The following is a 25,192-nucleotide window of genomic DNA, read 5'->3' on the forward strand; positions in this document are numbered from 1 at the left end:
CAAGAGAAGTAGAATTAGAAGTGGAGCCTTAAGGTGTGACTGAATTGCTGCCATCTCATGATAAAACTTGATGACTGAGTTGTTTCTTATGGATGAGCAAAGAAAGTGTTTTTTGGTTTTTTGTTTTGTTTTGTTTTTTGAGATGGAATTTACTGGTAAAGATGCTGTGAAGATTGTTGAAATGAGAATAGAGGATTTACATAAACTTAGTTGATAAGCAGCACTGGGTTTGAGAGGATCGACTCCAATTTTGTAAGTTCTGTGGGTAAAATACTATCAAACAGCATTGCATGCTGCAGAGAAATCATTCCCGAAAGGAAGAGTCAATCGATGTGGCAAACTTCATTGTTGTCTTATTTTAGGAAATTACCAGTCACCTTACCCTGATCAGTCACCAGCCACCAACTCGAGGCAAGACTCTCCACCAGCAAAAAGATTGACTGAAGGCTCAGATGATGGTTAACACTTTTTAGCAATAAAGGATTTTTAATTAAGGTATGTACATTATTTTTTTAGACATAATGCTATTAATGCACACTTAATAGACTACAGTATCACGTAAATGCAACTTCTATATGCACTGGGAAACCAAAACATTTGTGACTTGCCTTATTTCAATACTTGCTTTATTGTGGTGGTCTGGGACCAAACTCGCAATATCTCCAAGGTGTACCTGTACCTGAAAATTTTCATCATTTACAAACAGCTTATCCTTATAAAGTAAAACATGTCTAACTTCATGTTTTTGGCTTTTTTCCCCACACACTGAGGTTATTCAAATATTTCCCTAAATTTTATTATATGTTTTACTGCTTTTTTATTTTAAAACAACTTATTTTCAAAATGAGCTGATCTTGAAGGGAATGCTTTCAACATTTCATCATTAAGGATGTTTGCTGTAGGTTTTCTTGGTGAAAGTCTTTTATTACCTTAAGGAAGTGCTTTTCTGTGCATTATTAAATTTTTCAAATACTTTTTATTTATTGAGATGATCCTATGACTTTCCCCTTTATCTATTAATGCGGTGAAATACATTAATTGATTTTGTATTGTTAAACAACCTTGCATTCCAGAGATAAACTCAACTTAATGATGCATAACCTTTTTCATGCAATGCTGAATTCACTTTGCTAATACAATATTAGCAATTTTAGAATTTTTCCATTGATAGTCTTGAATGAGATTAGACTATATAATTTTCCTTTCCTTTTCTCTTTGTTTTCATATCAAGGTATGTGAAACTCATGAAAAAAATGGAAAATGTTCTCTCTTCAATCTGTTTCTTGAATTTGGAGTGTTCTTACCGTAAAACTAGTCCAAGCATTTTCTTTGTAAGAAAGAATTTTAATTTTGGGCTCTATTCTTTAATATTACAGAACCAAGCAGCTTTTTTTTTCTTATTAAGCCAGTTTTATTCATTTGTATTTTCTTCAAAATTTATTAGTTTCAATTAACTTTTCAATTTGGCAGAAAGTTGTTCATAGTATCATATAGCATGTGTCTAGATTATAACACATCTAACATTTTATATTAGCTCCCCCCCCTCAACCTTGACAGATGTTTGTCGTTACTGGTCTTCTCAAAATATTAAAACAGTAAATTACTACTATGAAGTGACAACCACATAAATAATATACAGCTTAAGAAACAGAACATTGCTAGAAGTAGGAAGGTTCCCATGTGCCCCTTCCTCATTTTCACCCAGAGGTTATACTATGTTGGTTTTTAGAATAATCATTTTTCTTGCTTGCTTTTAAACTTGTACTAGGTAACTTTGCAACCTGAAGTATTACTTTGCCAATTTTTAAACTTTATATAAATGGAATCATAGAATAGTTATTCTTTTATATGTTTTCTTTCATTGAATACTTTCAAAGTTTATCCAGGCTGTTGCATGTTGATTCAGTGCATGACGGTAACACAGAATATTCATATATTGTAATGTTGATGTAAATTTCTGATTTTTCATTTTCAGGCTATTACATATAATGATGCAGCTATGAACATTCTTTTGTACATGGATTCTGGTATTCATATGCCTATATTTTTCTGAAATAAATATCTGGAATCACAATTACTTGGTTTTAAGGTATGTGTACCTTAATCTTTATTGGTTAATGCCCAAGCATCTTGTAAAAATGGTTATACAATTTATACTCCTACAAGCAGTGGAAGAGACCTCTGCTTCCCATTTGTGCTAAGCAAATATGGTGTATGTGCAAGGGTGTCTTTTTGCATTTTCTGCATTATGAATGAGAAATGTTTCTTAATAAGCGTATTAGCCATTTGGATTTCCTCACTTGTAAAATACCTGGTTTTCTATAAGGATGTCTGATTTTTCAGATTTTTTTTTAGTGATTTACATCTTCTGGACATGTCAGTTCCATAAATTGCAAACATCTACTCTTTGACTTTAATGATGTCTTTTCATGACGAGAAGTTCTTAATTTTTATGCAGATTTATCTGTCCTTCCCACTATAATTAATTATCTTAAACATGGTAACATGTTTAAGCAATCTTTTCCAACCCAAAAGAGTAAGATCCTCTCGTATACTATCTAGTAACATCTTTATAGTTTTACATTTCATATTTAGGCCTATAATTCCTTTGAAATTCATTTTTGTACAGCATGTTAGAAATTTCCTTCTCTTCTGTTTTAAATAAAGATACCCATTTTTTCCCAGCACCATTTGTTGAACAGACTATCTTTTTGTCAGTTTTAAAGTGCCACTTTTGTCTGTTTGTGGATTTTCAATCATAATCCATTAATTTATCTGTGCTCAGTACACCAAGACTTCTAACATCTCACTGTCTTGATTACTACACCTTTAGAATAAACCTTGTTTCTGATAAAGCAAGTCCTCTCACTTCTTCAACTTACCTCTTAGTCTTAACTCTTGTATTTCCACATATATTTTGGAAATAATTTGTCATGTTACACACACACACACACACACACACACACACACACACACAAAATCTTGATCGGCTCAATTTGGGGGAAACTTATTTTTCAAAATTGAAGTAACTAATCCATGACAATGGTACAATATCTCCATTAAGGTCTTTAATTGATATAAATTAAGTCCCACAGTCTTCCCTGTAAGATCTTGTACATCTTTTGTTGTATTTATTATTAAGTACTTCAGTGGGTTTTATGCTGTTGTCACAGGTATCTTTTAAGAAAAAGTATTCTCAACCTGTTTGTGGCTGGTGTTAAGAAATACAATTGATATTTATATATTAATTTTGTATCAGAATTTAACCTAGTAACTTATCTGTATATTCTTTAGGATTTCCTATCTACACAATCATATCATCTGTGAATAATAACAGCATTGGTTTTTCCTTTCTAATTTTTATACCATTTCCTTTTCTTAACAATCCTGCATTGGGGAAGGGGAACTACAGTAAAATGTTGATTAAAGGTGGTGAAGTGAGCACTCCTCTCCTTTCTGATCACAAAGAAGACGTTGCCAAGGCTTCATCATTAAGTATGACATTTGTTATGGGTTTTTTGATAGATAACCTTTATCAGTTTAAGTATGTTCCATTCTACTCCTAATTTGCAAAAAGTATAATAATAGACACATTTATCAGATTTTTTCTGAAAATACAGCGGTAATATAATTTTTCTGCCTTACCCTATTAAAGTAGAAGATACACTGATAAATTATCTAAAAACAACCTCATGTGCCTGGTATAAAGCAAACCTGGTTATGATATATAATTTTTTACATATTAAAATGAAATATTTTATTTTAAAATTTTACACGTACTTTCACAAATAAGACTAACCTTTCTTAAAATGTCCAAGGTTATCTAGGACTCATAAAATGAGTTGGGAAGTATTTCTTTTCTCTATTCTCCTTAAGAATTTGTGTAAGATTGGTTAATTCTTCATTAAATGTTGAATAGCATTCATTATCCAGTGAAGCCATCTGGGCCCAATTTCTTTCTAGTAATGATTTTAAATTTGGATTCCTTTTCTTTAGTGTTTATAGGAACATTTATGTTTTCTATTTTTTCCTATATCAGTATTAATAAGTTATATATTTCTAAAAATATCTGTGAGAATTGTGGTATTCTGTGGGAGTAATGAGTTCCAGTTTGCTCACATCCTTCTGCATCCACACACCCCTGGGCTGTAGTACCTTTCCACATTTTAAAGCTCCCTTTAAAATTAGAATTAACTACCTGCTATATTTTGCCAGTGAACATCCAATACATTCCAACCTCACACAACCTTATCTCATGTTATTTCCTCTCCCTGGAAAACCTACACTTTCGGAGGAGATCACAGCTCCATCCCCCCAATAAAGCGATAGAAGTGCATCTTCTGCCAGAAAAATGCACACATACATGCAAATAAAATATATTTTATATATTTTATATAAACTATGATAGGATTCACTACCTCCATTGTGCAGTAGATTCCAGATTAAAGACTCCTAACCTACACATAGCCCAGTATATAAATGCTCAAAAGCATTAATGGAGGAAGGAATAAGCAAATAAATATGTAAGTAGATAACAGAGCAGAGACTGGTATATGCATTCACAGTGGCCTATGAAAATTTGTCTAAAAGAACTATTTAAAACATGAAACGTAAAATACTTGAGTTTTAAGTATTTATTTACAAAGTTCTTCCTAATACAACTGCTTTTAAAATATAGCAATAATGGGTCATTTACTATTTAAAAGTGGCACATATGTGGCATAGGAAAAAAAATCTATAGTCAAACTATTATAACGAATAACTGAAAATTGTTAAACGACAATTAAACATTTGCAGTATTTTGTATTACTGACTATAAAAAGAAAACTACTGTGAAAGATAATATCAGGGTTTGAAAAATATTTTACAACAGCAAATAAATGTATTTCAATTTTACATTTAATTATGAGTCTACAATAAAAATCTGACCATATACAGTATCTATGTATTTAATAGATTAGTAAAACTGATGCCAACTTTAAAATTATTTCATAAAGAGTATAAACAATCCTTACCACAATTTCCACATGGTCTTATCCTTCAAAATTAAATTCTACACACTATCAAGCTAAGTCAAGATTTGCTAGTGCCTAAAATCACCATAAGTATATTGTCTCTGAAACAGCTATGTGTATACACCAATATCACATTTGTGCAAGGTATACATTATTTTTTAATCATTCTGTTCTTATCTCAGTTTGCAAGTATGTTTTGAAACCATCTCCTTTAACTGTTATTCTTGTTAATGGGGGAAATCTTTTTAAATCCACATGCTATTATATCTTTATTTATTATAAAATAAACTTCAAAAGGAGCAATTAAATAACTACTTCAAACAACGCATGTGAAGCAAGATCCCAGTACTCAGAGATCTATGTGATATTTAATCTCTGCACAAATCGAGATACACATATATTTGTTTTGAAAAATTCATTCAGACACTACACAAAGAGATTCACAGCACTATTTGGCATCCACCAATAAAATTTATTTACTGTATCATGTTGCAAAGTTACTAATATCATGAATAACTTAAATTATTGATCTTCAATTAGACTCAAGCAAAAAGAAATATTACATCAAAATCAATATAATTTTTTACATGAATTAACTCAAAAAATGTATGAGGTTAACCTTACTCTTTCAAGAAGAAAATAAAAGGGCATAGTTTAGTGTTACCTTCTTTCCAGCTTTCACCAAGTGCTAATGACAAGTACCATTTAAGTCAGTTTCTTATTTGAATATGAGGTGTTCATAAGTTTCTACAAATTAAGATTTTTTTTTTAAAACTTCATATTAAATGAGTTGTAGATCTACTTAAAGTATGACTTCTCCTTTCAAAGAAAGAAGGAAGGCTGACAAGGGAGGGAGATGGAATGCCCTGTAAAGACAAGAGAAATATTTTATATTTAGTATTTTTCTTTTAAAAAATTGTAGCATACAGTTTAGCATCATGTGTATCACTTTTGCACTTAATAAATTATCATAACAGTTAAGACATCTGAAACATCTAAACTCTTTAAGTAAATAAAAACTAAAAATTAAAGGGAGGGCTGGGGAGGACACATAATTAAAACTATTTTAGCATTAAGTCTGAAAACAAGTGACAAATGGATAACTAGTTTACTACATATTAACTCAATTGAAATAGATATTGGCTTACTGCTAGTAGAGATATTAAGGATTTAGATTTTCAGGTTACTTTTTAAAATTATAATTTAATAAATAAATTTTTGAGGCAAAAAGACAAACCTTAGTGATTTCTTCTTAATCATAAAGTAGAATTAAGAGGAGTGAAATTACTTGATGGGAAATAATTTTCTAAATTAAAAGTAATACGCTCCAAGAGTTCTTGTATTATGTGCAACGCATATGTATATATGTGTATGTATGTGTCATGTTTATGTATAATTTTGCTCCATATAAATGCTGAACAAAATAGCATATCTGATAATAGAGATTATTAATATACTAAGCTATCTAAACTTGTTTTAGAGTGTCAAAGTTAAATATCATCAGAATTTCTAATTACAAAGAAATAAGCACAAGAATACCAAAAACTCAAGAGGGGGTAAAAACATAAAACAAATTATAAAGAAAGCTACTGTTTAATTTTAACAGACATGAATGGCTAACTGTAACTAAATTTAGAGCCAGCAAGGTAGCTGGCTATTAAGTTTTAATCAACAAGATAGTAAATAAAATGAAATATTTAAAGAGCTGGGTTGATAAAGTATTACCATTCAAGTCATAGCAAAGCAATGATTTAAATAGCATAAAATTTTATATTTTCCTCAGGTAAAACTTTTATGATTTGCCATATTAAAAGCATAAATTTTATATAAATGCCATAAATCTAAGATTAAGAATCAGATCTGGAATATAAACATACTTCACATGACAATTATTACTATTTTTTAAACAATCATTTTCATAAATAAGAAAATTTCTGATAGGACTGATTTTTTTCTGGACTTATGAGTAAGTCCATAAGCCTAAGTTGTTGTGAATTCAAGCGGTTATAAAGTTGTGAATTCAAAAGTCCCCACCCACCTAATAAGTGATTCAGTGGAGAAAAATACTTTCTTTTTTCACAAATAAAAATTTCAAACAGCTAATAAGCTCACATTAAACTTCACGAGGCTTGTTTCCGTTACTGGTTGGCATATCTCCTAATTCTTCACAAATTTCAAAGATGACTTGGATAGAACTTTTTTTTGAATTTGAAAAATCAGTATTTCCTTCTAGCATCTCTGAATAACTAGCCTGTGAGGCAGAATGACGTATAGATCGAAACCAGGAGTTTTGAAAGCGCCCACCAGTAGAGTTTGAGCGCTGAACATAAAGATGCTTAGTAAATCCAATTATACTGCTTGTGAAAACAGAATGGGTAATCTGTTAGAACAGAAATAGGTAATTGAGAAGAGGACATGAATGTCTTAAAGATATTTTAGGTACTTCTTATTTATACTGTCTACATAAAATTAATAAATATATGTATATTCATTTTCTAAAATTTTTCTTATCTAATTATCTAATTATATTCATTTGAAAAGCAATAATGTTTATAATAGTTACTATAGATGCAGGAAATAAATAAGAGATAGTACTCTGGCCTTCAGAAAGCCTACAATTTGATTTTAAGAAGTGAATGCTTACTATATTTTTGTCAATTTCAATACATTTTTAACTGATCAAATTTCTTCACATAAATTTATATTATCTTCTAAGTGTAACTTCCCTCCCATTGGAAGGTTAACTTTGATTAAAAGTCTGTATAAACACACTCACAAATTTAGCTATAACTCTGATGTAATATTCACTAAAGACTTCACTTTTAAAAAATAAGTTGTTGAACATTATGTGCCTTGTCTGTATAAATTTTATATAATAAACAGTAACATTTATAAAACACCAGAGCACTCTCCCTGTGCCAAGTACTGTTCACAGCACTTTGTGTATATTAATTGATTTAATCCTTACAACTTCTACTTTAGATTATTTTACAGATAGTGAAGTTAAAACAGAAAGATCTTTAATAAGTTGCCAAAAGTCATACAGCTAGTAAATAGCAGAGCCGGGATTTGAACATGTGAGTTCCAGAGTTCACACTCTTAACCTCTACTCAACTGTCTCTGAGTATATTTCAGTATATAACTGTGAGAGAGAGAGAGAGAGAGAGTGTGTGTGTGTGTGTGTATTTAGTCCTTACAATAATACTACATGGTAAGCACTGTTGATCTCTTTTCTCTCATCTGCAAAAATGGGTATAAGAAAGAATAAGATAATTGCTGAAGTACATACAGCTAAGAAGTGACAGTCACTTGCTTTTCTTGACCTTAGTTGGTAAGTAATAATTTTTGCAAACAACAGATACATCACTCATATACTTAGTGACTGTAATAAATGTTAGAAATGGCCTAATATTGTCTAATAATTCTGAAACATTTGAGATTGCTCAGAAAACATTTAAAAATATACGCATGAATTCAGAACTCATATCACCCTCCAAGATTCACAGCTTCAGAGATTATACATTCATCACAGAAATATAATGAAAGAAAGCTCAGTCTCTGCTGTATTATTGGAGCTAATCTGTATAAACAAGACCATCACTGTTTGCATTAGTAACGTGATGGGCCAGATTGAAACATGTTTTCTTTGAGATTAACATCTCAATCTGAATAAAATTTCCTATCAGATAAACTACACATTAAGCAAGTAGTTCATTAAGTGAGGTTTTCTCAGTTACCTTTACCCAATAAAGAGGTTAGAGGTTTAGATACATCAAAATAATTGATGGAGATGTTAAGATTTCCATCTTTAAAAGTTAACAAATTCCACACCAACTCCCATAACATGAATAAGCCATTTAGCCCATTAAATCAAAATAACTTACTGCTAATGACGATGTGCTAGACAGACGACTCATTACGTGCTTTTCATTGCTAGAAGGACTTCTTCCCTCCACTGAACCTTGGGATGTCATAAGAGCTCTTCGTAGAGCCCTTTTTGGAGTTTTGGAGAAAGAAAATGCTCTTGTAACCTAGAATTAAAATGAGTTACAATTAATTAACAAACCTAGACAAATTTAATAACAACTGGTAAGAACAACTATGTGTAAACAAAGCCAAATAAACTTCAAAAGGTTTTCTACAAAAAAAAAGTTTTTCTGCATTTTCTATATGGCAGAATTAGGATCTCTTTGGACAAAGCAGTGAGGAAATGTAGTACACTGTAAACTATTCCAGCCTGCATTCACTGAGCACTACAGTCCAAGGGGAAAAGGTGGAAGGGAAAATTAGGCATGAGAGAAGAAACCTCGGTGTTACCTGATTCTATGACAATTTAGTTGTGAGATCTTTGATCCAAAGCCACTTGAACCTCAATTTCTTTCATTGAAAAAGTGAAGTTCATTTGAAGTCATTTTTAACATACTTATCTACTATACACCACACATGTTAAATGCAGAGATACAGCGATGATTAAATAAAACACAAGGTCTCCTCTCAAAGGCAAAGTAAACAAGAACAAAATACTTGTAAACCTAACAGTAGACTCTGGTTGCAAATTTTATGTGTAATAATAAAATTCTGGTTCTACTTTTTAAAAAGCCCTATTAGCAACATTCTTATGTAGTCCTCAGCAACTCTGATAAGTAGGGAAGGTATTTATTAGAAGACTGAAACATACTTGTGGTCAAGAATAGATTCCAGGTCTCCTGACTCTTTCATGTGCCCTTTGCTGAAAAATATCTGAGGCAGTTTCTAAGATGAATGCACACGTATCTATATTTAAAATACCATCAGTACCTTTCTACTCAAGTATAGCCCATAGAAGTATCACTGTAACAAGAATGAGGATAACAAGTTGTCATATAATTATTGTGCCAAAGAAGTCACAGAACTAAACTATTACCTCTGTGGGCCATTTCCTAGAACCAAAAAACAGCTTTGTTTTATATACACCTTTACACTGACACTTAGGGCAGTATTATTTTAATATACTCTGAAAAATACATTTTGGAGATATGCTGAATTTTAATATTTTCTCCTTATCCTTAATGGTTGTCAGTTTGATGACTATGTGCCTTGGTGTGTTCCTCTTTGGGTTGATTCTGTGTGGTACTCTCTGCGCTTCCAGGACTTGGGTGACTATTTCCTTTCCCAACTTGGGGAAATTTTCGGTTATTATCTCCAAAAATTTTCTCAGGTCCTCTCTCTCTCTCTTCTCTTTCTGGGACCCCTATAATGAGAATATTAGAGTGCTTCATGTTGTCCCAGCATTCTCTTAAACTATCCCCATTCCTTTTTATTCTTTTTTCTGTTCTAAAGTAGTGATTTCCACTAATCTGTCTTTTAACTCACTGATCCATTCTTCTGCCTCATTTAGTCTATTCTTGGTTCCTTCTAGGGCATTGTTCATTTCAGTGACCTTATTCTTCAACTCCGTTTGGGTATTCTTTATATTTTCCAATTCTTTGCTAAAAACTTCACTCTGTGCACCCTATACTCCTCTTGGGTTCTCTGAACATCTAGGGCATCATTATTTTAAACTCTTTCTCAGATAAATTACCTATCTCCTCATCACATGTCTTCTTCTGGGATTTTATCTTGTGCCTTGGCATGGAGGAAATCTGCTGAATAATTTCACTAAGACTCACCTTTTTTGAAGTCTTTTTTATTGCTCTAGATGCTCTACTCAATGTACTGTCCATATCTTTTGTATTTACTTCAAAGGATTCTGGATCAGCAGTATAAATAAGATTCTCCTGTTGGAAATAAATATTTTTATTATTTTAAAATAAATCAATTAAAAAACATAACTGTGCCTAAAATCAAACCTTTAAGCACTAATATGCATACATAGGGAGTGTGTATACATGAAGCTGCTCAAGATTCTTGATGCATTTGACATCATTTCTACTCTGAAATACATTCATTTAAGGATACTGGAAAATAAGCACTCAGGCCATAAATTGGCAAGTTGCCTTACTACTCTAGCATAAGACTATCCTCCAGCACTACCATTTTGTGGCTAGAGAAACAATGTGCTAAATATCATACTCTACAATTATAAATGCTTGCTTTGTACATAGAAAACAAACTTATGGTTACCAAAGGGGGAGGGGAGGGATAAATTAGGATTTTGAGATTTACAGATACATACTACTATATATAAAACAGATTTTTTTTTTAAAAAGGCCTACTATAAAGCACAGGGAACTATATTTTTACATATTTATGTTTTATTTGGCTACTTAACTGTTATAAGTACTAATAGTTCTCAATTGGTTCTTGTTAATTATCCAGACAAAAATTTACAAAACAACTGTGAATAGTTAACATCTCTCACCAATCTATGAGAGACAAAGTAGTGAGGACTGTAATCCAAGCTCTGCCTATCCCGGAGTATCCTGGCATCCCCATACACATACACCTACAAGGTTTTTCATTAAGATTTCCTACATCTCAGAGGGATCAATTTTCCTACACGGCTGTACTTCTGACACCATAAACTAAGCACAGCTTAGTTTTATGAACTTAATTTTGTTTTTATTCATTCTATCTTCAATTTTAATTTCATTTAATTTCATTTCAACCTGGATTTCATTCAGTCAACAAATATATATTGCTGGCCTTCTATTTGACAAGCATTTTTTTTAATGTTCCTAAATACAGAGGCAAATTTAACAAAAGGATGTTTTGACACTTATATTTTCCTCCATTTAAACATATTTTCCTTCATTATGCTTTGTTTTCAAACTCAATGTTCATTCTGAACTGGTGAATTTAAGACTTTTTAAAAACTGAAAATCTGAAAAAAATCCAGTAAGAATTAGGCATAAAACAATTAGAAACGTTAAGAAAGCGAATTTAATAAAACTGACTGGGTACAAAATCAACATACGTATATCAAAGATTCACCTATATACAGAACAACTAGAAAACAACTTAAACATTTGAAATATCTCATTTATGATACTATTACAAAAATAAAATTACTTAGGAAAAAAATCTAACAAGAAATGCAAGTCTGCATGTATTATTTCTGGAAAGATACCTATGAAAGTATCAAAAATTTTACCACTGAAAATACTAGTGGGACAGAAATATATATTGCAGTATACCTTGAGTTTTTTCTTATATGTAAATATTATTTTTCAACTTAAGAGAGGAAAGTAAAAATCATAGCATGAATATAAAAGTAAATATTGTGGTAACTTAAATTTATTCTGAATAAAATATTTAGATGCAAAATGTATTAATGTTTATATAATGAAACTAAATTCCAAGTGTGTTCAATTTTGGTGACATGCTCTTTTCATAACAAAGGCCCCTGAAATTTAAATCCCTAAGCAGTTGTTAATAAAGAAAAGAGAGTCTCAGTCTTTCCTTTTGCTACAGTAACAATTACTAAGCAGATAATAACCACCTACAAACTGAAAAGGGAGCTGATGGCTTCATGTTTTCTCTCAAGGAACAAATAAATTACTTCTGGTTTGGTTGGGGGACATACATATGAGGCCTTTTACATTTCTAGAAGGTTCAGAACGACTGAAAGGGTAAACATCTAGGTAGTGCACTAATAACTGAGTAGAAAATATAGTTGTTTTCTAAGATATAAAGATGAAATACTTCCTTTAGTTCTCTCTGCCCAGAAGAAGGTAAGCAGGACAAATCACAGGCGAAGCAGGGGAAACTTTCAGTATTCCTAGGCTTTTTCCTATTACTTTTTCTCATTAATAAAATGAAAAAGAAACCCACAAAACAAAACAAAAAAACTGCTTTCTAATCAATTCCTTTAAATTTCTAAAATAAAAATAAAATTTGTACCATAACCAAAATCATTTAAATAACATATGAATATAATTCTAAAAATATTTAATGACTTATTCAACGTATCTCATGCATTAAAGAAGCTTGGGAGGGGAAGGAGTTCTTCAATCAGCCCCAAATTCACATGTATCTAAGACTAGTTCTAAAGATCTGAGTTTAAGATTGGACAGTAGTGACCAATTTCTTCCATTGAGATATATAATATTAATTACAAGAGAAAACTGAGCCTCAGCTATAGATTTTAGAGGCCTATTTATAGGTCTTGAGTCACAGGAAATTTTTTAGCATTTCTGATATCTTAAAGCCATTGGGACCCATCTACATGTGAGTTACCAGGTCCTTCTTTCCTTAAGCTCCCCTCTCCCACTATTCCTCAAACTCAGATATGAAAGAAAAAATAATCTAGTTTCACTGTGCCTCCTTTCTTAGCTTGTGTCTCTTTGATTTCCTCAAATTCCGTAATCGTTTTTATAACTTAGAGCTTCTGATTTGGCCAAATTAAAGTAGTACCAATCACAGACATTTAGATTAACAACTTACTATGCATGGCAAATAATCAGCAGAATAACTATAGTTTTAAACACATCATATTAACTCCATTATAAATAATATTAGCTCACAAACATGAACTCTTCTCCTATAAGTTGTATCTTCAGTCTAATCCTCTAGTTACAAATTTAAAACCTAAGAATGAATATTGCTACTCTTAAGTAGCCAGTGGTGATTTAACCAAGATGTGGGATGAGTTTGATTTTTTAAAGAAATATAAAAAAAATTACTGGTAAAAGTATTGAATTGTCGCATAGGACATTTAATTATCAAGTTACTACTTCTAAACTATTCAAAGTGCAAGAAGAGTGGTAACAATGCTTAAATGTATTTGTTAATAAAATTACACTTTTGTCATTAGAGGGCAGAAATCTGTAATGATTTCAGCAAAGCTACCATCTGACCTCAGGCAATAAGAACCTTAAAAATATCAACCATGCAATTAAAGGTTACATGTTGGCAAAACCAAAAATTTACACCTAAATATTCTGAGACAGAAAATTTGCAAAGATTCAAAACTTTAATCTTCAAATTCTGAAATAACAGAATATGGTGCATTGTATGCATGGGGAGAAAAATTATTAAAAGGGTTTAACCAAGAATAAGGATACTTGGATCCTCATGTCAGTTTTAATGCTCTTAAGCCTTAGTTTCACATGTAAAATAATGAGATTAGATTAAGTTTCCTTTCAGTTTGAAGACTTTTCTTAAGTAATTTACAAATGGGCATAGAACAAAATAGTTGTAATTTCTTTACTCATAAGTAAGTTTTAATTATTTAAAAGTCCAAAAATCAAATAGAACAAAACTTGATTAAAAGAATCAGAGATTTTTTATCTTTTTCATTGTGCGTGTGTATATTGTGTGTGTATAGAAATACCTTCTCTTCAACATGCCAAATGTTCTCAAATGATAAGACAGTGATTCAGGGCTTTCAAAAAATGTACTATGCACAACATTTGAAGTGTAGGAAAAGTATTCAACTGAAGTGACTGAATATCTGAATTTACAAACATTTCTTAGTAACAAAATCTCACAACTTGGAAGAATTTTGTGGTTTAAGACAGTATAAATCAGGACAAAGTTAAATGTTTGCTGCCATCTTGTGGTTAATTTTTACTTTATGAAATATTTTCATTAACTGTCTATATTTCAGTTCTAGAATTATTAGCCATTTTGTGGCTAGTAATTGAGTAAATTTTGTTTTAAGGAAATTTTCCCATTAATTGTTTACACTTCAGAATCATGGTTATAAATTTGGAAAGGACTACATAAGCCATCTAGTCTGACATCATGATAAATCCAGGAGTAATTTCTACAACAGGCAATCACTATACTGCAGAGATCCATTTTATATATGGATACTTAGAACTATGAAAAAAAAAATTCCTCCTTATAATGAGCAGTTTTTTGGCTTTACAAAAAGCTGTCTCCATCATTTTTCTAGCCAGCAGTCTGTTGTATGCACTAGCATTGTATTTCCATCTATGAACCTTTATTGACTAACAGCATAGTCTTGGCCCATAGAAATTTTAAAAAAGAAATCAAAAAGTCTTAATTTTTCTAAACACCTAGGTAGATTAAATATTTTTAATCAAGTATTTATAAACAATAGTTATACCTCAATGTCTTTGAAGATCAGACTTAACTACAATAAAATAAATGTTTTATTTCCAAATGAATGTCCAAGGCAATCTCAGTTACAGTACTACTGAATTGAAAAGGGTCATCTATCTATACATCCCCCTTTATTTAAGTCATTTGTGCAAAGACGAAGGGATCTAAATCTGTCCATCACATGTCTCTCCCGTATATGAAAAAGTCCAATTATCTTTTAAGGGACCAAGATTTCATCCAAGATCTACAACAAGCTACCTGATTTCTAGTGAATTATTTAACTTCAGTAATTTGATTTTCTCATATTACTTCACTTTACTCTGCAAAGAATAAAGGTATTTATATATATTATGATTTTCAGAGGTTGAACTGAGAAAACTGGATTGGCAACTTGCTACAACTCACCTATTGCTTTCAATAAGATAAAAGAACAACAGAACAAAATACCCTGTATTTTACAAATAGCCAAGTCAAAGAGTACTGAAGAAAATACATTACAACAAATTCCAAAAGCTTCACTGAATCAGTCACAGGCACTATAAGGCTATGAGGATCTATCTGTAAGTTAAGGACTCAAAGAAATGTTTCATGTGTCTAGACTTTTAAAAATCTTTTCCAAAACAACTTTTAAGCCAATTTTCCTAAATACACACAAAACAAAAACTCTCCTCCATTCATAATTAACAGGTTATTAGAAATATACAGGTTTAGTCTGAATGTTATTACCATGGAGTTTAAACTTTCCCTATAACAGTGGTTTAAGAACTTACAGCATCTGCTTTACAAATGGTGTTGGCTACGTGTCGACATAGCATCTTTAGCCAGCTTTCTTTTAGAAGCTCCTCTGATGTCATCTGGAAACTGAGCAATACATTTGCCTGCTCTGTGGGCGGCCTCACAAGCAAGGCAAAAGCATTATGGCAATCTAGGGTTGCAGAATAATCACAAACATTAAGTGTTACTCCTTAGAAAATGATAGATTTGTGCAAGTTTAGTTCTCTCAGAGCAACAAAATTCTAATGAGATTATCTCTTTTCACCTTTCTTGCCCCTGTTTTTAACTGAGCAAAAAATATAACCATATCACACTGAAACAATGGAAAGAATTATAATTAGTAATTATAATAAGTACCACGTGAGGAACCAACAATGATAATGACATTAAGTAAGCAGTATTTTCCCTACATTAAATATTTTCTTTGATAGTTTCAAAAAATTAAACTATATCATTTCTTAGAATTCTAGAATTTAAGTTTTAAATTAAAGTGACAATGAAGAATTATTCAATAATTCAACCTACTTAAATCAATCTCAAAGAATAAAAACATTCAAATATTACAAAGTTTTGTGACCAAGATACTAAAACAGGACCTATTTTAAACAAAATCTTCCATAATTATAACCCCAAAATAGAGAGATGATCTAAAGAAATGCTCTATGTAACCCTTAATAAACCCAGAATTCAAAAACTGAGTAAAGACAGCAATATAAGTTGCTGTTCAAGTTTTCTTTAATTGCTTCTCATAAACTAAAAGCTTTCCATCATTGGGAAATTATGGGATCAGTAATGGAACCAGCGTACACTGTGAAAACGTATGTCTAATAAGCAAAGTATTACCAGGCACACACATCACTAGGTATCAATTAAACAAATGATACTACTTTTGCTAAGTATAAACTTTTACTAATTTCAGGCCTTCGGAGAAATTTCTCTAACACTCCCGAAGTTTAGAGTAAAAGCTTTCCTTAATACACATTTCAGCCCATGTTGAGTCTACCACGGTTACTTTGGGAGTATTTACCCATGCCTATCTATTCCTGGTCATATCCTCAATGTATCACTAACAATACAGCCACTGGCAACAGGGAAGGTATAAGATGCGGAACACAGTTAATAGATTACAGCTGCTTTTGGACTCTAAAGGAATAAAAATAAGTTTTTGTGTGGGAATAAGTTAGGCACCATTTTGACATGTAACCATTTAAAAGCTCTTTGTCCCTTAGGAGATAAAGATATCCTACAGGTTGAGATCTAGTTCTTTCATTTGAAAAAAATTAACTTGGTTCCTAGAGATGTAGTTGGGATAGAAATGTAAGAATCATTACTTTGTCAGAACTAACCAACAATATTCAAAGATAATTTACCAGTTAAAAAAAAAAAAAAAGACAAACTTACTTACAAAACAAACACAGATAGAGAAAACAAATTTATGGTTACCAGGTGGGGAGAAGGGATAAATTGGGGGTTTAATACTTGCAGGTACTAACTACTATATATAAAATAGATGAATAACAAGTCTGTACTGTATAACACAGGGAACTATATTCAATATCCTGTAGTAACCTATGGTTAAAAAGAATATGAAAATGAATATACATATATTCCTGTATGACTGAAGTATTGTGCTGTACACCAGAAATTGACACAACATTGTAAACTGACTATACTTCTATAAAAATATATTTGAAAAATAAAAATAGAATAAAATAAAATTCTCAATAAAGTCAAATAAATAAATAAATAAAGATAGTTTACCAGTTTAAAAAATATGTAAGGGAGTAAATCACTTTCAATTTATATAAATTATTTTTATTTGGCCAATAGTTTACCCAATGAGCATACCTTCTGTCTCTCTTATGTCTAGCACTTTCTTAATCTGAGAAAGAGGCATTAGATGAATATGCTTAAGAGAAGCTGGCGGTCGGGTCTGGCCATGGGGACTCCTAAAAGTGCCAATAACTTTGTGTCGTTTTCTTGCTATCTGATTATAGAAAGAACAAAAAAAAAAGTCATTGTCAGTAACATGAAAACAAAGACCAAATGATTAAAAATAAAATGACACTAATCACATAAATCTATATGCAGTTCATTTCACTATCAGTCATTCCAGAACTACTATTTGATAAGAAGCAGAGTTGCTATGTAACAAATTCATACATGTAATTATGTAGCAGAAATGCTCACGTTTACATGAGAAGAGCTCAAAGTAAGGAAAACAGGCAAAAGGACAGGGTCTATGGAAAAGGTCCCAGAGGAATGAAAGAACTTAGAGGCATTGCAAGAAGTAATGAGATCAAAGGATAGAAGAATCATCAATTAAAGGCCTTGAATTCAGAAAGGGGACTAGTTGCTCTGGGATCACAACCTTTGGTTCAAAAGGTAATTGATTTCAGTTTAGGAGCTGAATTCACAGCTATCTCAGATCCTGTGCAAGGCACTGAGGATAAAGGAGGGAATGACACAGAAATGGTTCTGATTCTCAGGACATTTACACTTATTGAGAAACAGGAAGATTAAAATAACTAAACAATATGTTAAAAACTGATATAAATTATAAACTCAAGGTGCTGTGTTAAGATACAACTTTACCTAAACTGGAAACTCATGCAAAAGGAAGAGACAGGTAGATAACACTGGAGAAGATAGGAGCAAAACCAGCAAAAACAGAACTCAAATGATTTGTGATCTATTTGAGTTCTGTGAATTTTATAGTCTTTACATTTATTGCTTTCATTTCCATGAAAGCCTAGTATATTATTTTGCCTTTTTAAAAGAACATCTCTGTTGAGGCTATATTCATCAACTGAAAGACATTAACACAAAATGATTTAGATTAAGTTACTAATGAATTGAGATTGATGGGTCATCATCATGAATATGACAAAGTGAGGCTGAAAAATGTACTACCTTGTGTTGGCTAGTGACAAAAGATCAAAAGGCAGTCAGTATCATATTCACATTGATGCAAAATATGACACAGATCTGTTACATATCAAATATTAAAAGTTCATCTACATTAATGTGGTGAAAATAAGCAGACTCTTTAAATATTTCCACGGTGATATTTGAACATACTTTTAATTTGGCTAAGCAAAATAACTTTAAGGTTCATTTTTAAAAAAGAAAAACAATAACAAGTATTAATGCTGATGATACAAATGCTAGTTTATTAAGGTAAAAACTCAAAATACAGATAAAATATAAACAGGAAAAGTATATCCTTAAATCCTAAATTAGTTTAGCTTCAGTAAAACATCACCTGTCATGTTTAAGAGAAGTCAGTATAGATTTTATCCATTTCAAATGTTTCTAACTTTTACCACACTCTTCATTCCAAATTTGCTCAGTCTTTTTATTTTTCTTAACAAAAAAAGCTAAAGAATAAGAGTTTATAAATCTAAAACTCCAAATTTATAAATCTGGAGTCCAAACTTAATGGTAGAAATAGAGCTGTTACACTTAATGTGATCCTGACATGGAGACTAAGACAGAGGAGAACAAAAAGTCACTGAATTCAGGAAGGTAAAGGACGTGAAAGGCCAGGGTATCATATAATGGACTTGGAAACTACAAGGAATGACCAACAGCAGCAATTAAAGTGGAAAGTAAGTCAATGAGCCAGTTATAGAAGACTTCATAGAATTTGAAGGGATGTAAGAAAAAAAATTTTTTAAGTAAGCCACAACTCTCTAAGGATTAAGAGGATAAAGACCAGAATGGATTAACAAAGGAAATACAGATAACCTAACCTATTTAGATGAATGGAGCCAGCTGACCTAGGGACTTCAACAGGAGAAACCTAAAAAAGCTTTAATGGAAGCCAACAAATAGAAGTACTGAGCAATTAAATGTCACTCAGTGTAACAGTATAATCCAGATTCAGATAAAATATGAGCAAAAATTGACTCCACCTAGCCCCATTCTCAAAAGCAGAGCAGGCTACAGCTCTCATTATGGGGGAGACAAGTAGTGCAGAATTAACTGCCTCATCATTTTTTATAACTATCTCGGTTCAGGGTATGGTCAATTGTGTACAGTACTTTCACTGTCTTTACTTTTGTGTTTTGTGACAATATTGACCAAATGGAAATACTATTCTTCACTAACCTCATAACAATAAAATACAAGTGAAATTTTTGGTGATTTTATTGCAGCTGTAACAGTGCTTGGCTTGTTCTCTAAGATTCCCTTGTATTTTATACATTAAATACTGATATACATGATATAAGAAAATCACACTAGAAGAGAAGTGAAGTGGAAAAGAGTAAAAGGAAGTATAGATTTTAAAGAAAAAGGCAACCCATCAAATCACTTTAATGAAAGCAACAAAAAGTTACCAAATAACAGAAATGTTAAATTAATTTCCAGGTTAACGACTGCTTTATCAAAATGAACAAGTCTCATTTCTGGGATAAAGGAAAATTTACTCCTTTATATTCCCCAATTAGACTGTCTAGTTGTTTCTTAAAAAACACTACTAAAGGAATGGAAGAAAAGGGTTAGAAAAGCACATAAACGTAATTCAATCTCCCATGGGGTAATATAGGGAAAAACTTTAACTGAGATAGTTAAAAATTTTAGAAGTAGAATCATTGTACCCCATCTGATAAACTGACCACTCCATCACTGTAAAAACTGCAGACTTAAGGAAGAAATCAGGGGATTATAATTCATTATGTTAAATAACCAAGTTATCTCCCTCTGATTTCTCCTTTGCCAGAGAAATCTACTTAAATTTCAGAAAGAACTAATAATTATTTTGTAAATCTTGAAGAAATACATGCAGATACAGGAAGTTCCTAAAATTCTTGACCTAAGCACTTATTTACATGGAAATAAACTAAATTTTCATTGTGACTTAGACTTGAAATCATAAAAAATTATGATTCTTAATATTAGGCCTTCTCCTAAAAGCATTCTGTTAACAGTATTAGACCAAAGAATGTGATTATTTAAGTTCACTTTACTTTAAACTTATTTTAATCACTTAATTTAAACCTATTGTACTTCAATCAATACTGTACTTGGTTTTAAACATTCAGTGAAGTCACACAAAACAGCAGTGTTATTTATTACACTATATTAAGCCCAACTTTACCTCCAGGCAGTCATTGAAGAGAAAGAGAGTTACTTGTTCTCCTCTGTCACAGGGGTGCTCACCTAGAGAAACTGTTTCAACTCTCTGGACTAAGCTTCGGTGAGAAGATAAAAGATTAGCCTAAATAGATTGAAAATATTAATAGAAGAGATTACTTTATAGCAAGTAATTTTTTTTAAAAGTTAAATAATTTAAAAGAAAGTTGTCCTGAGATTCTGTTTATAATAAAACTACAGAATCTAAATACAGTTGACCCTTGAACAACACAAGTTTGAACTGTGCTGGTCCATTTACACACAGATTTTTTTAAATAAACAAGCACTACAGCACAACACAATCCACAGTTGGTTGAATCTATGAATGTGGAACCACAGAAAGCACAGGCCAACTGTAAACTTACACACAGATTTTCTACTGTGCTGGGGTGTTGGTGCCCCTAACCTACTCAGTTGTTCAAGGGCCAACTGTAACAAGAAAAAGAAAATAAATTGACAGTCATCAAAAATAAATACTTACTGGGCATCCATCTACTTCATAAACAACATCGAAAATTTGCTTTTGAGCTTCTGTTTTTCTCTTATCCTCATTAATATGCCTGAAAAATTAATGAGGTTACTTTTAAAACAACAGACTATGAAAACTGCATATACATACATCTCATGTCACAAAAAAAGTCCTTCCATGTGAGTCTGTCTTTAACTGGTAACTGTATCAGTTAAAATATTCCCTAAAAGTATCCCACTACATTAAAAAAATTTCATACAATCCTTCAGAAAAATGTTTTGCTTTACTTCTTACTATAATCTTTTTTTAACTATATTCACTATACACTCCCTAAAATACATTACACTGGTATAAACTTCAGGCTAACATAAGTTTTAACTGTAAGTTCAGTTAAGGTTTTATGCAAGTCATTCCCAAGTCATATGTTAATCATTTCAAGGAAATAAAAACTAAGACTACTTACTGCTTCCAGACAAGATAGAATAAGGAAGAAAAAAACATACTCTGCCTGAAATAACTTGAAAAACTGTCAAAGTGTAAAGAAACAAAGGTTTCTCAAATTACTAGAAGTCAATTCCTATGAGACAGGAAACAATGCAAGCCCAACTGTATACTGTCTACAAAAGATACACTTTACATACAAAGACATAAATAGGCTGAAAAGTAAAATGTTGAAAATACTCCACCAGACAAGAGCAAAATACATTTTTCTCAAATGTACATGGAACATTCTCCAGGTTAAGCCATAAAACAAGCCTCAAAAAGTTTGAAAGGATTAAAATAATACAAAGTATATTTTCCAGAAACAATGAAGTGAAATTATAAGTTAGTAACAAAAAGAATCTTTGAAAATTCACAAACATATGGGAATTAACCAACACACACCAAAATAACCAATGGGTCAAGAAGTAATTACAAAGGAAATTTGAAAATACTTTGAGATAAACAAAAACACAAAATTTATGGGATATACAACTAAAGCAGTGCTTAAAGAGAAATTTATAGTTATAAAAATATATAATAAAGATCTCAAATCAATATCTTAACTGTCTACTTTAAGGTAGTCGGGGGAAAAAAGAAGAGCAAACAATCTAAAGCAAGCAGAAAAAAGGAAATCATAATGATTAAAGTGAAAATGAATGAAATAGAGAATATAAAAATAATAGAGAAAAACTAACAAAACTAAAAGCTTTTCTCTTTTGTGAAAATATGTTAACACTGACTGCCTAATTCATCATTTGTGGAAAGGATCAAGGTAGATAACGTGTGTCTAAGTATGTTAAACCATGAAGTGTTGAAACAGACTATCATCCCAATCCCAAAATAACAAACCAAGAGCATAAAGGCTGGTTGATTAACATATAAAATATGAACATAAGCAAAAACTAAAACATAAGCCTCATGCTTTCAGCAGCAACAGAAGCAGGTACTCACCAATTTGAGCACTGTTCTACTGCTGCAGCTTCTCTCTAGACCTAGTAAGGTTTCTCTCTAGGAGCTCCTTTGCAAGTATTTTAAGAAACTCTATTTCACATAAAGGCACCTTATGGAGTCTCAGAAATCATTTAATTAAATCTATTAAATATGTTGATATGTAAAGCTCAAAGAAGTGAAATGTCCTTGCCCCTTACGAAGCTAAACAATTAACAGCAACAGAGTTTTCAATTCTGATCACGGTAGTTAGAAAAAATCATTTCTGATCTATGGCTCCAAGTTAGACCTACAGTAAACAACCCAAGTTTAACAATCAAGTTCCCCTAATAAATTTCACTGAGTTTATACTTTCAATATGTCTCCAACCAACGCCATCAACTTAATTCCATAGAATTCAAAGTAAGAAATAAAAAAAGTCTAAGTTAACACCAGAAAAGTATTATAAATCTTTTCTTTTTACTTCATCATGGTCAAATTCCCAAGTTACATTTGGGCAGGTGATATGAATATGAAGACAAAAACAAGCTATGACTGGAGGTGTATGAAGAAAATGTCCATTAGTGCATTTACAGTATTTTCAAATTTCTAAACCATTGTTACTCTGTGTATAATAGTTTAATACCTTCAGAAATAAATGTTTTTGATTAATCATTGCACTCTTAACAATATTTCTAACATTTGAGTATAAATTATACTACTAAAAAATAATTTAAATACTATTTTACAGAATTTTGCTACTGATATTTTTCCCTCCACTTATGATTCTAATTGTTCTATCAATTCCATTCTAAATCTGAGAAACAATTAAAAATTGAAATAATGTACTTACGTCATTACTTCCTTTAGTGATCCAATGGCTTTTTCTAGAGTGCTTTTGTCAGGATTTTCTTCAGCTGTATGCTTCTTAAGATCTGTAAAGATAAAATGTTTTCTCTGAGATTAAAAAAATTCAGTGATTTTTTTCCATCTATAACAAAACTGCAATCCACTTTGATAGAAATAGACTGATTAATTAAAAAACAAAATCTAACTTTTACTAAAAAAAAAAATGTTCCCTTAAGAGCTCTCTTCTTAAACATGTATTAAAGTGTCCACGTTTTTTTCACTGACTAAATTTTCAGAATATTTAACACAGATTTTCTTACATTGCTATTTCAATTCACTTTTAGTAAAGCTTGGGGATTCCTAGATTCTTCAAACTCTCTCCAAAGTGCTGAATGAAAACACATGATCTTCAGTGCACTAAGAAATCATTATATATGCTATATTTCATATCAGGGACCATGGCTCCATCGCAGGGAGCAGCTGGTGTCCTCAAGATAAGGTTTTGTTTCATTTACAGGTTCATGAGATGCATAAACTTCAACTCTTCTTACCTAGGTTGTTTATAATCTTCTACCTAATGGTTCCCTAATACCATTTCCACCTAATCTTTTAAGTGGAATGATGAGAAAGGCTTAGAAATCAAGTTCATTTAATCATGACAACATTTGATGGATTCCTACAAGTACTTAATGAAACAATAATTAAGATAAACAAATTTAAGAAAAAATACACTGCTTCGTCAAGTTAAACATTTGTTTCTTCATATATTCTCCTTATAATCTTAAAACACAAAAGCTTTTAAAGACTGGAGGAACTATTTTGTATACTAGTAATTCTAAACTACATGAGATAACCTCAAAGAGAACAAAAATTGTCAATTTTTGTAGTTACTATCATAACTCACAGTTTAACCAATATATTTTTTTTCCAATATATTTTAAAGACAATAATACATTAAACAGTCACAAAATTAGCCTCCTTGTCTGCTACACATACTACTGTAGTTAAGGTTTGGGGACCTTTAAAATGCTTTATTGCACTATTGTTTATAATTTCATTTCCATACTTAAATTTTAAAAATATAAAAATTGACACTGTCCTAAAGATATTCACTACTTTAGTCAGGTAAATGTAAAAGCATATAAATATGCTTTTCTTCACATGTGGGCAAAATTTATTTGTAACATATCTTTGCTATGAAAATCCCTTTCATTGGTATCTATAGTTTAAGTTTTAGAATAAATGGATGTATGTTTGAAGAGTATTCTGCACAATGCAAGAAAAAAAAGCATAAGGTCAAGCATAAAGAACTTTATTAAGATACAGAAAAGGACTAAATAACTTGAGACATACTAATCATCTCTCATCTTGTGATTTTGTAGGTAAATTTCATGTTTATGTGGATGTAAACTGATTTTGAATTAGGGACACAAAGAAATGTAAGAAGACTTTTAGGGAAGAGACAAACAGTACAATACCAGTCAATATAATTGACATCAGAACAAATAAATAAAGCATTTTTGGCCAGATTGAATTTTTGTAGCAC

General features: G+C 31.2%; 1 protein-coding gene and 1 long non-coding RNA gene across 9 annotated transcripts in view; one reads left to right on the top strand and one right to left on the bottom strand.

The window, feature by feature from the left end:
- Positions 1-496, top strand: part of LOC141577978 (uncharacterized) — a 34,979-nt gene extending 34,483 nt beyond the window's left edge. Inside the window, exon 3 of the long non-coding RNA XR_012507701.1 lies at positions 363-496. This is a non-coding gene — a long non-coding RNA (uncharacterized LOC141577978). The remainder of the gene's footprint in view (positions 1-362) is intronic.
- Positions 497-4,619: 4,123 nt separating this feature from the next.
- The window catches only part of ECT2 (epithelial cell transforming 2), a 53,804-nt gene continuing 33,231 nt past the window's right edge, over positions 4,620-25,192 (bottom strand). For 6 of the 8 annotated variants that reach the window (XM_045511258.2, XM_074367852.1, XM_074367830.1 and 3 more), the window contains 9 exons: positions 23,651-23,732; positions 21,400-21,478; positions 20,884-21,003; positions 17,628-17,766; positions 15,776-15,930; positions 10,664-10,771; positions 8,900-9,046; positions 7,128-7,395; positions 4,620-5,881 (listed from right to left, as the gene is read on the bottom strand). In XM_045511258.2, the coding sequence (XP_045367214.2) occupies positions 7,129-7,395; positions 8,900-9,046; positions 10,664-10,771; positions 15,776-15,930; positions 17,628-17,766; positions 20,884-21,003; positions 21,400-21,478; positions 23,651-23,732 (1,097 nt within the window). In that variant the 3' untranslated portion in view covers positions 4,620-5,881; position 7,128. The remainder of the gene's footprint in view (positions 5,882-7,127; positions 7,396-8,899; positions 9,047-10,663; positions 10,772-15,775; positions 15,931-17,627; positions 17,767-20,883; positions 21,004-21,399; positions 21,479-23,650; positions 23,733-25,192) is intronic. The other 2 variants (XM_074367844.1, XM_074367833.1) reach the window with 1 other exon arrangement.

This window comes from Camelus bactrianus, chromosome 1 (genome assembly GCF_048773025.1).
Source record: "Camelus bactrianus isolate YW-2024 breed Bactrian camel chromosome 1, ASM4877302v1, whole genome shotgun sequence".
Classification (NCBI taxonomy): Eukaryota; Metazoa; Chordata; class Mammalia; order Artiodactyla; family Camelidae; genus Camelus; species Camelus bactrianus.